The sequence below is a fragment of the Yarrowia lipolytica genome, chromosome 1E, assembly GCF_001761485.1.
Source record: "Yarrowia lipolytica chromosome 1E, complete sequence".
In the NCBI taxonomy this organism is placed as follows: domain Eukaryota; kingdom Fungi; phylum Ascomycota; class Dipodascomycetes; order Dipodascales; genus Yarrowia; species Yarrowia lipolytica.
In genome coordinates this window covers 239,912-252,892 of record NC_090774.1, presented here as the reverse complement: position 1 = coordinate 252,892, position 12,981 = coordinate 239,912, and the positions used below count along the sequence as shown (strand labels likewise).

Sequence of the window (12,981 nt, the reverse complement as noted above, 5' to 3'; positions counted from 1 at the left end):
CTCTTGACAAACTAGAGTAGCTTGATATTCAAATTGCTGCGGTGGCTGGCAACGATAAGCTTCTTTGTCCGTGCGACATTTAACGCATAGGGTTTCTCCCAATGGGGGGAGGCGGAGCCGAGTTATTTTCGGATATAACGAATGGACAGAGAAGCTGAAGACCAGAAAATTGGAGGGCATACACAGCCCGATTTTTTCCCTTCACTTCAATACTCGATTGGTGTCTCATGACCCATATTAACCGGTGTATATTCCGTCTCGGGGCTTATTGTCGCAGGATTATACTTCTTCGGAGTTTACACACCGGAGTTATGCTTTTCGAGACTTCACTTTCGAATTTGGCCCGTTCTTTTCCCTAAACTCCTAATTCCCTCTATCCGCGGGTTTTAGGAAAGACCTTGCGCGATTACGTTGCGGGAAACTTGGGTAGCAGCGAGCCAGGTTCAAATCACAGCCTCATTGATGCACTGTTAAGTGGTAATCCGCATCTCAAACGCACTCTGGAGACTGCCGTGGCATGTGGTCTTGAGCGTTGAAATGTCACTCGATGACGAGGTCCTGCTTGTAGTTTATCATGTTTAGGAATTTGGATGATCAAAAAATAGCACTCAGAAACTGTTCACAAGTACAGCGCAAGACGAAGATGTACTGTACAACACACAGTACTGTATACTGTACTCCCACCCTGCGTGGGTAACTGTACCCGAGTGTCATTATAGACACCCATTGGGACTTGCTACAGAGTAATGAGCACATTAAGATTGTCCGTCACTTGTATGGTTACGTCAAAGAAACGAGGGAAAACAAATGTTCGTTTGGTACGATGGTGAAGGGGTTCATATGGACAGTAATTGCCAGGTTGGTATGTTTCTATACATGTAATATATTTGAATGGTCTACTAACTGTAAGTGGACCCAATGGTTGGCGGTTTTAACTGTATGTACTCATTCAAATCCGCCTGAATCACCTTTTTCTGCAAGAACACATCGACTTGCAGCACAGCCTCCAATACCAACGACTGAGAGACCCCAATCAGATACCGAAACAGGCCATCAGATACCGGAACATACCATCAGCTGCAATCGGTTTCAAGTACGAGTACCCGCTTGTAGCCCGTCGTCAAATACCAAAGATACACTATGTACATACTGTGCTGGTACTTGTACATAGAGCTACAAGTATGTTCTTGTACCTGTACTGTACTCGTAGTAGACACAAGTGTACCGTGTACGTACTCCACGGTACCAGTACAATGAACTGTACTACGAGCAGCTTTTCAACAACTGTTTTTTAACATACATTCATTCAACTATTAATAAAAAAGGAAAGTGTATACTGCTTACACTCGAGCAGCGGTGGCGTCGAGAGAAGGCTCACCGGCACCCTTGGTGGACTCCTCCTCAACCTTGGCGTGTCCGGCACCGACGGGGCCCTCGATGTCCTCCTGGGGTCCAAGACCATCTCGGATGATCATGGTTGACTTGGAGTCAGAGGGGTCACCAGAAGCCTGGTTGTAGTTGATGTGCTGACCCTGCTGAGCTCGCTCGGCTTCAACAGCAACGTCAGTACCCTTGAGAGTGGGCAGAGGCTGCTTGATAGCTTCCTCCTGGGCCTTTCGGAGGTTCTTGGACTCCTTGTCGTCTCCAGTGGCGAGAACGGAGGAACCCCCCTTGTGAGAGTCGTGCTCTCCGGACTGGCCCTTGGACTGGTCCTTAGAAGCCGCGTGCTCATCAGTGCCGGGGACGTAGGACTTGGCGGTCTCAACAGCACCGGAGCCCTGCTGACCTCGCTGGCCCTGAGAGTGCTGGCCAGTCTGGCCCTGAGAGTGCTGGCCAGTCCTGGCCCTGAGAGTAACTGGCCGGTCTGGCCCTGAGAGTAACTGGCCGGTCTCTGGCCCTGAGAGTGGCCGGTCTGGCCCTGAGAGTACTGACCGGGCTGGCCCTGGGTGTACTCCTGCTCCTGCTTGGAAGCAATATTCTCCTCAGTTCCGGGGATGTAGGACTTAGCAGTCTCGACGAAAGACTGGCCCTGTCCCTGACCCTGCTGGCCGTACTGTCCCTGACCCTGCTGGCCGTACTGTCCCTGACCCTGCTGGCCGTACTGTCCCTGACCCTGCTGGCCAGCGGCATATCCGGCACCAGCACCGGCACCAGCACCAGCACCAGTAACGCCAGCAGTGTTTCCGTGGTGAGTACCATGAGTGCCGTGAGTAGCAGAGTGCTCGGTAGTACCAGGAATGTGGGACTTGGCATCAGTCTTAGCCTCGTAGGCCTTGTCACCAAGAGTCTCGTTGGTGCCATGAGGACCAGTGGAAGAACCGTACTGGCCAGTGGTACCAGCGGTGGATCCATAGCCAGGTTGACCGGTGGTGGAAGATCCGTAACCGGTCTGGCCAGTAGTACCGTGAGTACCGGTGGTGCCAGACTGGTTGTAGGCACCAGGGGCGGTGGAGTTGGCAGTGTGGGTGTTACCCTGCTCCTCACCAGTGCCGAAAACCGCAGCAGAAACAGCAGAAGCGGCGTTGGAGATTCGCTCACCAATGGTCTCGTTGCCAGCTTCATCAGTAGTGGTTCCAGAATGGGTACCAGTAGCTCCGGTGGTGTTTCCACGAGATCCGTGAGTGCCGGTGTGGGCGTACTCGGAAGTAGGCTCGCCGGTTGTACCGGGGTAAGGAGCAGATCCATCCTCGACCTTCTTGGCGTAGCCAGTGGCACCAGCAAGTCCAGCGCCAGTGGCAGCCTCGTTGCCTCGGAGGTTCACACCAGAGACACCACGGGTGATGTCATCAGTCTCACCTCGGAGCTTCTCGCCAGTGGTGGCGTGGTTAGCACTGGGGTTACCGACGTTGGCGAAGTCACCGCCAATGGAGTGGGCAGAAGGATTGGAAGAGTACTTTCCACCGCCAACAGCAGGTCCAGAAGAGCTGCTCTTGTATCCAGTTCCTTGAACGGGCTCGGAAGAGGACGAAGAGTTAAGACCTCGGGTGTCGTCGTGAGTGGTGTGAGAGTACTGCTTGCCCTGAGCAGGGTACTGATCCTTGGAAGAAGAATGATCGTAACCACTCTGAGAGTGAGAGCCGTGCTTATGAGTGGAATCGCCCTTGGAGTAACCGGGCTGGCTGGAGGCACCAGTAGCACCTGTGGAAGCACCGTGAGTACCGTGAGAGCCAGTGGCAGCACCAGCACCAGCACCGACACCAGCACCAGCAGCGTCACCCTCGAGGTGGTGGTGGTGGTGGTGAATGTGGTGCTCGACACCCTCGGGGCCAGTGGTCACATTGTGGTTGGTGTGAGTAGGAGCGAAAGAGCCGGAAGCACCGTGAGTACCAGAGATACCCTGGCCCTGGACACCGGAGGAGCCAGTAGAAGCGCCGTGAGTTCCGGTAGAGTGGCCGTGAGTGGCAGAGTGCTCGGAAGTGCCGGGGATGTGGGACTTAGCATCAGTCTTGGCATCGTAGGCCTTCTCGCCGAGAGACTCATGGGTGCCACGTGCGCCAGTGGAGCCGGTCTGGCCGGTGGAAGAAGATCCGTAACCAGTCTGGCCAGTGGAAGAAGCACCGTGCGTACCAGCAGAACCTGTCTGGCCTGCGTATCCAGCACCAGTACCTGCAGCAGCTCCGGTAGCAGCTCCAGTGGCTGCACCAGAACCGTGGTGGCCGTGGTGGTGGCCGTGGTGACCAGTGTGGCTAGTGTGGGAACCCTGAGTACCCTGGGTGCCCTGGCCGCTAAGGACCTGCTCAGGGTTGTCGTACTGAGCGCCACCAGCAGTGTTAGTACCAGCAGCTCCAGTGGAAGCACCGTGTGTGCCAGTTGCAGAAGAGCCGTATCCGGTCTGCCCAGTAGAAGCACCGTGCGAGCCAGAACCAGCAGCGTATCCAGTGCCAGCTCCAACTCCCGCGCCAGTAGCACCAGCGGTGCCAGAGCCGACGTTGTGAGATCCTTGAGAGGCAGAGTGCTCAGCAGTACCGGGAACATGAGACTTCACCTCCTGGCCAAGAGACTGACCCTGACCAGGCTGAGTGGCACCATGGACGTGAGAGCCAGTGCCAGTAGTGTTAGATCCAGTGGTACCGTGGGAGCCAGCAGAACCGTAAGCGGACTCAGCCTGGCCGGTGGAGCTGTAACCGGGCTGGCCGGTAGAACCTGCAGCACCAGAAGAGCCGTAGCCAGTCTGGCCGGTAGTGCCAGTGGCACCAGTCTGAGAGCCATAACCGGACTGGCCAGTAGTGCCAGTAGAGCCAGTCTGAGATCCGTATCCTGTCTGTCCAGTGGTACCAGTGGTACCGGTGGTACCGGTCTGAGAGCCGTATCCAGTCTGACCAGTGGTACCGGTGGTACCAGTCTGAGAGCCATGGCCGGCAGAGCCAGCAGCACCAGCTCCACCAACTCCAGCGGCACCGGCAGCAATTCCAGCAGCCTCACCGCCCTTTCCTCCACCGACGTACTGACCAGCCTGGCCAGGAATCTGACCCTCGAGGTTCTTCAGCTCGCCCTCACCAAGGTTCTTGGCACCGCCAGGGCCAGCAGCCTGGGCAAGCTTGCCCTTGGTGCCAGCGGCGTCGGTAACCTTACCCTCTGCGTTCTTCAGCTCGGTCTGGCCTTGCGACTTGACCTCCTGTCCAGCCTTAGAAGGCAGGTTCTCGGCCTTGTCAGCTTCAGTGGTAGCATCGTTCTTTGAAGAGGAGAAAACCTCCTTTGCTTTATCAATAATGTTGGGCATTGTGAATAGTAGTAGTTTGTATGAGGACGTCCATAGCGACTTCAATGGCCTTTATATACACACAGAGCAGGTGGAGTTGTAGCAAGCCAAAAATTGAGTTAGAGGTGTCCAAGGTAACGCATAGCAAGGTAAATGTGAGTGCTGCTATGGAGGCTGCCATAGCTTCTTGTTTGAGTCAACCGCTTCGTGATTTCTACAGAACAATTCTGAGGCTCTGAATTGTAGATTGAAAAAATATTTGGATGATTTCCTAATCAATTGTCAGTGCTAGACCGCTGAGCGATATTCGGAGGTTTTCCCAATGTACCACATGCATGGACCAAAGCTGTAGATATGCAGATCAGATGACGTAACAATGGCCCAGAGTTTGGGACGCAATAGCAATCATGGATGAGAAAGAAATACCATATGCAAAAAGGCAACCATGAATATGAAACGAAAAGTTGAGATTGTTCTCGAAGAACAGAAAGGAGATGGATTTAATACGGTGTGAGATTGAACACTATATCTAATGCTCTCTGTAGAGTCTCTGTATGTCGCCCAAGCCTTGACAATTGGTCGAGATATGGCATTCACAGATTCAGAGATGAGACGTTTAGATTCGGCACCACACTATCTCTTGGGGTTTTGACGCAATCGTAATATGCTTACAACCATCTGATTTATGCTCTGGGGAATATATTGCTATGTACAAATGAAATGAGAGACGTGCCCATGGAGTTAAAGCTGGTCAGTGGACCAAGTCGTGCCGTCAAAAAAAAGAGTGCCTGTCGGTCATATATCTACAAGTAGGCAACAATAGTGGAGATAGGTCGGTTGGTCGTGTAGAAGCAGGGCTACTGTGGCTCGGTAAAGTGGGGTTTCTGCAGCTTTCTGTGAGCTGGTGTCTCACCCTAGTTAGACTTGGTTCGTTCCCGCGCCAGACGTTCCTTGTTCTCAGCCATAGCGTCAGCTTTCTTTTGAACGAACTCATCTCGAGCCCTGTCAAAGTCCTCCATGGTGGAGTGTGAAGCCATACACTCCATCATGTTGGCCTTTTCGATTCGACAGGCCCACAGCATGGACACGGTTCTGCCCTTTGTGCAATCGCTAAAGACCTTGAGCACATCGGCGCATGCAATTCGTGCTAGTCTTCGGGTCTCCTCCCGAACCTCGTTCTCTTCCTTAGGAGACAGGAACCACAGAGGCACAGCACCCGACTTTTGGGGGTACACATCGTTGGAGTGAAGGGGGTTGGTGGGCTGGTCGTGCTCAAAGCCGTGCTCGGGAAGCATGTTGAAAGATGTAAAGGGAGATAGGGTATAATACGGATATCGTACTGGTCTTGGCGGGCCGTTGTGATAATAGCCTGCTTTCGAGTCGTGTCTGGTCGTTTAGGGTGATCTGTTGACTGCTGTCAGATATTGGAAAAGTTTGGGGAGAAGTTTAATGTTATAGAGTTCCTGGGTTTCTTTGCTGACTCCGAGGTGTAACGGGTTGCTCGCTTTCAGAAAGGAATTGTCAAACGGCAACCGTGAGACAATAGATATGGAATACGAGTCATATACGGTATGCGGCATTTGTTGGTGCAGCGATCTCGCTGCACTTGACAAACCCGATACAAGGCACACCTCCCCCCTTCTAGCTAATACTAGTCATAACCCAAAAGTTGCCAGCAACTGCACCGGTACATACTGTACTAATGAACTCACTACCAAGTCAACCCTCCAGACATTGTTTTGTTCAGCTCTCTACTAGTGTGGCCAATAAAGCTCCACTGGGTTTCTTCACAGATCACTGGGTATAACGCGTCATATGTGTAACTATTTTTGGAAGCCCCACCCATTACAGTAACTTGCACTGAAGCTTTAGACCAGGACATTGTTCCTGTTCGTCTTTGTGAGGAACATTGCCACCTTTACTCCTTTTGACCACCAACGTCACTTCGCTTGTCCGCACAGCCACGCTTCATTACTGCTGACATGTACGACTATGAAATCTTGTGGAAGAGCAACGCAACCTACAGCCCGTGGGGTGCGTAAACACAGGAAAGAGTTTCCTTCTGGTTCCTGATTTTCAGAAACCCGAGGAGATCCCAGTGGTCCTTGTCCCTGAGCCATTGCTGGTGTGTGTGGGTTTCTCTCTTGGCTGCACAAGTCTTTGGAACTACTGAATACAGTATGTATGTAATACGTACATACTGACCCAGCTGTGCGAAGACCAGGCAGCAGCAGAATATGGGGCAGCCTCCAGTGTATGTACAAGTATGAAACTATACAATCACAAGTACAGTAGTCTCAATTGATTCGGCAAATAAAATTCATTCTATGTTCGCAATAGCAATCAATTTGACTTGCAGCAATACGCTCATCGATCTGAGACGGAGGACCAGCCACGACTCTAGCACGTGGCTTGTCTCATCAACAAAGAGGTCTTGTGATGCAATATACGTAATTGCACCTGCTTTCCATTGTTCTTGCGGCGAATACGGGTATGTCAGCGAGGCATTTCAGCCTCTCCACATGTTGTGGAGGACAAGCACCTACAGTCAGAATAGACTCTACGATTTCTATTGTGAATGTACAATCGGCTGCTCGTCGAACTTAATCCGCCAAATATACAGAACCAAAACAACACTCACAGCAGCTAAACAGCGCGGTGGAAAATACCCAGAAGCCCTCCCAAAGAGCTCACTCTACACTTACTCGCTACACACATACCAAAAATGGACCCCATCGACCTGCTACGTGACGTGGCCAAGTCATTCAGCACCAATGAAGAGATCGCGTCTACAGAACGAGTGTCAGTCGATATCACACGGCTGTCGCTGTTTCGCGAGGCAAAGTTAGCGGAGGCGCGTGACAAGTTACAAGATCAGATCCGACAGAGAGATCTGTGCCAGGAATCGGTCGCCGGAGACTCCACAACAAGCGAAAGAACCCAACATGTGCATGAGCTGGAACGCGAGAAGATGCGCCTGGCGCGTGCCATCAATGATCTCGAGGAGACTCTGAATGCCACGCAAGCAGCGACCTCGAAGCTGAATGCCGAGCTCGAGCTCGTGGAAAAGGAAAGCCAGCAGCCCATCGAGTCTGCAGTGGAGAACGACTCGTCTGCAGCCCTACAGCTCAAGCTGTTCCGAACCCTAGGTGTCACTTTCGACGCAGAGAAGCCTGAGAAGTACACAAAATGCATGATCAGATCTAACACAACCTCAAACGTGGCCACCCTGGATCTCAACGTCAAGGAGTACAGTGGATTCTTCATCACAAACTACATTTGGGACAAGTTGTGAACAAACCGACTTACCGCAAAGCGGGGAGAGTTAGGACAGTAACAGATTATTTATATACATTTCATGAACTTCTATATGGTGTGGGGAATTGTTAGTATGCTGAGAGTATGGGTTTCGGGGACCGGCAAGTGCTGAGGGTCAAAGTTAGGCTTAAACGGGTGCCTTGACCCGATTCAAGACATCTTCCACAACGAGTGCTCCATCCCACGATGTGATGTATTCCTCAATGAGCTTATAATCACTTCCGTAGGCTAGAGAAGGTTCGAATTCCGGCGAAGCAATGTGCACAGAGCTTGGTAGTAACTTTCGAGCGGCGACTGCAATCACCGATGGGGTTGCGAAGTCTGAATCATTGAGCACGCACATGTGGCGCACGAAAAGAGTGAAGTCTCTTGCTGCCTTGGGTTTTATAGCCCTAGCAACCACCCGGTGGCACCGAATATGGACGATAATGTCTTGCATGTATCGTTGCAGCTCGGCCACTATCGACACCTGGGCCGCCTTGTCGTGTAGCTTCTTGATATCGGCAGCAGTCATCAATGGCGGTGAAGCAGTCTTTTCCTCCGATATGCTCTCAATTAGTTGTGCGATATTCACCTCACCGTCGACGTGACACTCATGGTAGACGAAGAACTCATCCCTCAGGTATTCGAACATGTAGACATCACTTTTAGACACTGAAAGTAACAAAAAACCCGGTGGTTTCGAATATGTGACACCTCTGTAAGTTGTCTTTCCTGTTTGCAGAATCTCCAGCAGTAGAGCCTGACACTCGTTCGATAACGATGCAACGTTTCTCAGGATGAGAAATGGCATAAGTTGTTTGTCGGTTTGAGCAGACTCTCTCCAGTCACTGACTCCATTTAAAAAGTGGTCGACATCAGCGTCTGCGTCGCAACGGTAAAGTAGTCTCTGGTCGTAGCCTAGAATGTTGGCTGCCACCACAAGAGCGCACTTCTCCACAACATCAGGATGGTGAGTGTGGATTCTGACGGGTCGTTGCGCAGCAAGGCCAATAATAATGGCTGTGAAAATGTCAACATCAAAGTTGAGAATCTGCTTGAGTTCCATACATCTTTCTTGAAATGACATGGGACTAGCTATGGCGCGTTGGTGGTGGGGTGTTAACTTGCAATCCTACTTGTAGGCATGCTCGCTGCATGCAGATTGTAATTATTAAGTTAGTGGTGGCGAAATGGGGTTAATGAAAAGCCGCTAGATACGATGGTGGTGGGTTCTAGAGAGTGAGTAACGGGTCTATTCATCACGTAGAGATGTGTATATAAGCACTCAAAAGGTCCAATTTGTTTTCTAGCCTCTTTACTAAAATTATGGAGTTGACAAATTCTCAACTATGATACCCTCTGGGTACAACTACAATTGTAGATACTAACTAACAATGCACGATGACCAGTTTGTTAGGGAACTTTCAAGCGCAAGTAATAGAAAAGTCCTCAAACAGAGGATTCAAGTTCATTTATTATTATTTTTTAGTTTCTTTGCCACCAACATCTTCTGATATACATCTATAGCTCCTATATCTTCCTGCTCCATATATCACGTGACTCAACCTTAAATAAATTTCTGCCTGCATATCGCCAAAATAATCTTGTTGAAGTATTTACACATCTGACACACACCATGGCTCGACTCGTCCACAATATCCAAAAGAAACAGCACAGAGAGCGAAGCCAAATCGCCGAGCGACGGCACCTCGGCTTGCTGGAAAAGAAGAAGGATTACAAGCTTCGAGCTGAAAATTACCATGCCAAGGAAGCAAAGCTCAAGCTGCTGCGAAAGAAGGCCAAGGAGAGAAACCCCGATGAGTTCTACTTCGGAATGCATAGCACCAAGACCGATGAACATGGTATTGGTTACAAGGAGAACCCTTTGGATGTAGCTGAGCGAGAGCTCAGTGCCGATGCCAAGAAGCTGCTGCAGACTCAAGATGCTACCTATGTGCGAACCATGCGACTGAAGGAGCTGCGAGTTATTGAGAGAATGCAAGCTGAACTTATGCCCAAGGCTACAGGCAAGCATACCATTTTTGTCAACTCAGAGAAGGAGCAGGAGGAGTTTGATCCCGCTGAATACTTCAAGACTGACAAGACTCTGCTGAACAAGAGAGAGAACCGTCTGAAGCTGGACCAGCTGGAACAGAAGCAGACTCATGCACAGGAACTTGACGAGGGCATCAACAAAGAACGAGTTTCTCGACTGAAGAAGTTGGCTGCTCACATCGAGCGTGAGCGAGAGCTGGCGATCGTGGAGCATCGTCTGGATCTGGATCGAGAACTTGCTAAGGGAGGCGAGAAGGAGAAGGTGGTCAAGGATGGAAATGTCAGCTACAAGTGGAAGGCTGAGCGAAAGAAGTGAAAAAAATGTTGGCTGGGTCATATGAGCATTACTTAAATAGACGATTAATTTATAATTACATAATGAGAGCAGAGTGAAGTCGGTACTTGTAGCAAATTGATATGCTACAGTATGCGCCCTACTTGTAGCTACTGCGAGAGATGTACAATAGTGGAGGGTGCTGGTCGCATAACCATAGTTTCTTACCAATTCTTGTACTTGTACTTGTAGTGTGTTCTCACCTCTACAGTAACATCAGCTTAATATCAACACAATCATGTCAGTATACCATCTCTTTAATTTTGCTCCAAAAGATTTGTTACCACATGCAAATACACAGAAGTGTTACGGATAGAGCGGAAACATTATAGTATTTGTAACTAAAATCTACGAACTAGCTACACTACAATGACTTGTACAGTACTACGTACTTGTACTTTCAATGAATAACATTACTTCCCTTTAATCTCAGCACTCGGATCCACAGCTGGATCTTCCCATCATACCAGATAATTTAATATGTACAAGTGTATAGGGCCAATAGTTGGGATTTTAGAAACCAAGGGGATTCTTTCGGTTGGTAGTCTTGGTGAAGTTGGGCACCCGGTGAACGGATTTTCGGTAACCCTTGTGGTTCTTGCTGAAAACGGTGTACTTGTCCTTGGGGAGCATGGCCGAAGAAGGAGGGCACTCGGTCTCAGCCTTGATGAGGAACTTGGGAGTGACGCCGAGCTTCTCCATGCTAGATCGCAGAACATCCATGACTGAGTCGACGGCCTTCATTCGCTTTCGCTGGCCAGCCTTCTGTGTAGGAGACAATCTCCATCGGTATCGCTGCTTGCTGATGGTTAGATGATGTTTGAGTGGCTGGAAAATCCCGCATAGCTAGGCAACACTTTCATTCGTGTCGCTCATATATGATACTCACTGGACGTAGCCACCAAAGGTGACCATAGACTGTCGAAAAGGCCCAAACATTGTGTGATGAGGTGTGTGTTCTGTATCTGTGTTCTCACCAAGTATGGAAGAGGAATTTTCCATCCCGCAGTTCGATTCCTGGTTGGGACATATTTACAACGCCCACACTAGATTAGTGTTCGCGTGTCGCGACAGGTTTATTAACTATAATCGATTGAGACAGGACCACATCCTAACAATATGACCCCGCTGATAGTCAGAAGACTATTCCTGCTGCTGGTGACGGCTTCGCTCGGTCTGCTCGTGTTCCTGATCTACTTCTCGTTACAAGATGACTGGACCAGAACACATGCGGACTTCTTGAAAGAGGAGAGCATCTACAAGCAACCCAACGATGCATTCCTGCAATATACGGAACCAAAAGAGGACTTAACGCCGAAGAACAATCCCCTGCTTGAAGAGGTGGACGAGCCTGTCAGTGCCAAGCCTCTTGTTCGCGCCACTGACACGCGGCGAACTAAAGCCGCTCTTATCTCTCTTGTTCGAAACAAAGAGCTGGACGGTATTGTGGATGCCATGGTGCAGGTCGAGGACACATTCAATCACAAATTCGGCTACCCTTGGATCTTTTTCAATGATGAAGAGTTCACCGACGAGTTCAAGGAAAAGGTGCGCGAACAGACTGACTCTGAAGTCAAGTTTGAGCTGATTGAAAAGAAGGACTGGGACGCCCCCAGATGGATCGACAAGGACAAGGCCAAGAAGGCCGGCAAGAAGCTGGAAGATGCTGGTGTACGATATGGTGCCATGGACTCCTACCACAAGATGTGCAGATGGAACTCGGGTATGTTCTACAAGCACAAGGCCATGGACGATTATGACTGGTACTGGCGCGTTGAACCCGACACCCAATACTATTGTGACATCGACTACGATGTATTTGCATACATGGAGGACAATGACAAGGTGTATGGCTTCACCATTGCATTGTTTGACAACCCCAAAACCGTTGCCACCCTATGGCCGGAAACTAAATCCTTCTTGATGAAGAACAAGGAGTATCTGCACAAAGACAATGCCATGCAATTCTTGCTGAACCCCAGCAGACCAGACTGGAACGCCCAGGCTGGCGGATACTCCACTTGCCATTTCTGGTCCAACTTTGAAATCGCGTCTCTGAAGTTCTTCAGGGGCGATGCATACGCCCAATGGTTTGAGCATCTGGATAAACAGGGAGGGTTCTTTTACGAGAGATGGGGAGATGCTCCCGTGCACTCTGTCGGCGCAGGACTATTTGCTAACCAGTCACAAATCCATTGGTTCAAGGACATTGGATATTACCACTTCCCCTATTTCAATTGCCCCAAGTCCAAAAAGTGTCATGGATGCAAGCCTGGTCGATTCACCACAGACGATCTCAAGGATTCTCTGATGCCTGAAAACTGTCTTCCTCAGTACCTCAAATACATGGGCGACCGATAACAACATACATACATACATACAAATCGATTTATTCAGTATTTTAAGCTTAGCACCAGAAGACTGTTGGTCGTCAGCGCTCTCGTGCTGTTTTACTATGATGGTCGCCTGTTAGGAAACGATCTTCTTTTGGTGTTTCTTGTGCCTGTGGCATAAGGACCGTCGACAGTCGTCGGTGCTTGATTATCTGTCAACTCTCTATTGGGGATCCTTGTAGTCACCCTTCCGGTCAAAG

At 50.0% G+C, this 12,981-nt stretch overlaps 8 protein-coding genes across 8 annotated transcripts; 4 read left to right on the top strand and 4 right to left on the bottom strand.

The window, feature by feature from the left end:
* Positions 1-227: 227 nt before the first annotated feature.
* On the top strand, positions 228-536 carry YALI1_E02525g (uncharacterized protein; the record flags this gene model as incomplete). Its single annotated transcript, XM_068282893.1, has 2 exons — positions 228-345; positions 391-536. The coding sequence occupies 2 exons, from the start codon at positions 228-230 to the stop codon at positions 534-536; spliced, it is 264 nt and encodes an 87-aa protein (XP_068138994.1).
* A 935-nt stretch (positions 537-1,471) lies between these two features.
* Positions 1,472-4,720, bottom strand: YALI1_E02481g (uncharacterized protein; the record flags this gene model as incomplete). Its single annotated transcript, XM_503441.3, has 1 exon — positions 1,472-4,720. One exon carries the CDS (start codon positions 4,718-4,720, stop codon positions 1,472-1,474), a length of 3,249 nt encoding a protein of 1,082 aa, XP_503441.3.
* Positions 4,721-5,613: 893 nt separating this feature from the next.
* YALI1_E02468g (uncharacterized protein) lies at positions 5,614-5,994 on the bottom strand (the record flags this gene model as incomplete). Its single annotated transcript, XM_503440.1, has 1 exon — positions 5,614-5,994. One exon carries the CDS (start codon positions 5,992-5,994, stop codon positions 5,614-5,616), a length of 381 nt encoding a protein of 126 aa, XP_503440.1.
* Positions 5,995-7,424: 1,430 nt separating this feature from the next.
* Positions 7,425-7,994, top strand: YALI1_E02454g (uncharacterized protein; the record flags this gene model as incomplete). The annotated part of the gene is made up of 1 exon (XM_503439.3): positions 7,425-7,994. One exon carries the CDS (start codon positions 7,425-7,427, stop codon positions 7,992-7,994), a length of 570 nt encoding a protein of 189 aa, XP_503439.3.
* A 150-nt stretch (positions 7,995-8,144) lies between these two features.
* Positions 8,145-9,086, bottom strand: YALI1_E02438g (uncharacterized protein; the record flags this gene model as incomplete). Its single annotated transcript, XM_503438.3, has 1 exon — positions 8,145-9,086. The coding sequence occupies one exon, from the start codon at positions 9,084-9,086 to the stop codon at positions 8,145-8,147; it is 942 nt and encodes a 313-aa protein (XP_503438.3).
* A 549-nt stretch (positions 9,087-9,635) lies between these two features.
* Positions 9,636-10,370, top strand: YALI1_E02432g (uncharacterized protein; the record flags this gene model as incomplete). The annotated part of the gene is made up of 1 exon (XM_503437.3): positions 9,636-10,370. The coding sequence occupies one exon, from the start codon at positions 9,636-9,638 to the stop codon at positions 10,368-10,370; it is 735 nt and encodes a 244-aa protein (XP_503437.1).
* Positions 10,371-10,901: 531 nt separating this feature from the next.
* Positions 10,902-11,327, bottom strand: YALI1_E02415g (mitochondrial 54S ribosomal protein mL60; the record flags this gene model as incomplete). Its single annotated transcript, XM_503436.3, has 2 exons — positions 10,902-11,190; positions 11,278-11,327. 2 exons carry the CDS (start codon positions 11,325-11,327, stop codon positions 10,902-10,904), a joined length of 339 nt encoding a protein of 112 aa, XP_503436.2.
* A 180-nt stretch (positions 11,328-11,507) lies between these two features.
* On the top strand, positions 11,508-12,749 carry YALI1_E02413g (uncharacterized protein; the record flags this gene model as incomplete). Its single annotated transcript, XM_503435.1, has 1 exon — positions 11,508-12,749. One exon carries the CDS (start codon positions 11,508-11,510, stop codon positions 12,747-12,749), a length of 1,242 nt encoding a protein of 413 aa, XP_503435.1.
* Positions 12,750-12,981: the final 232 nt, after the last annotated feature.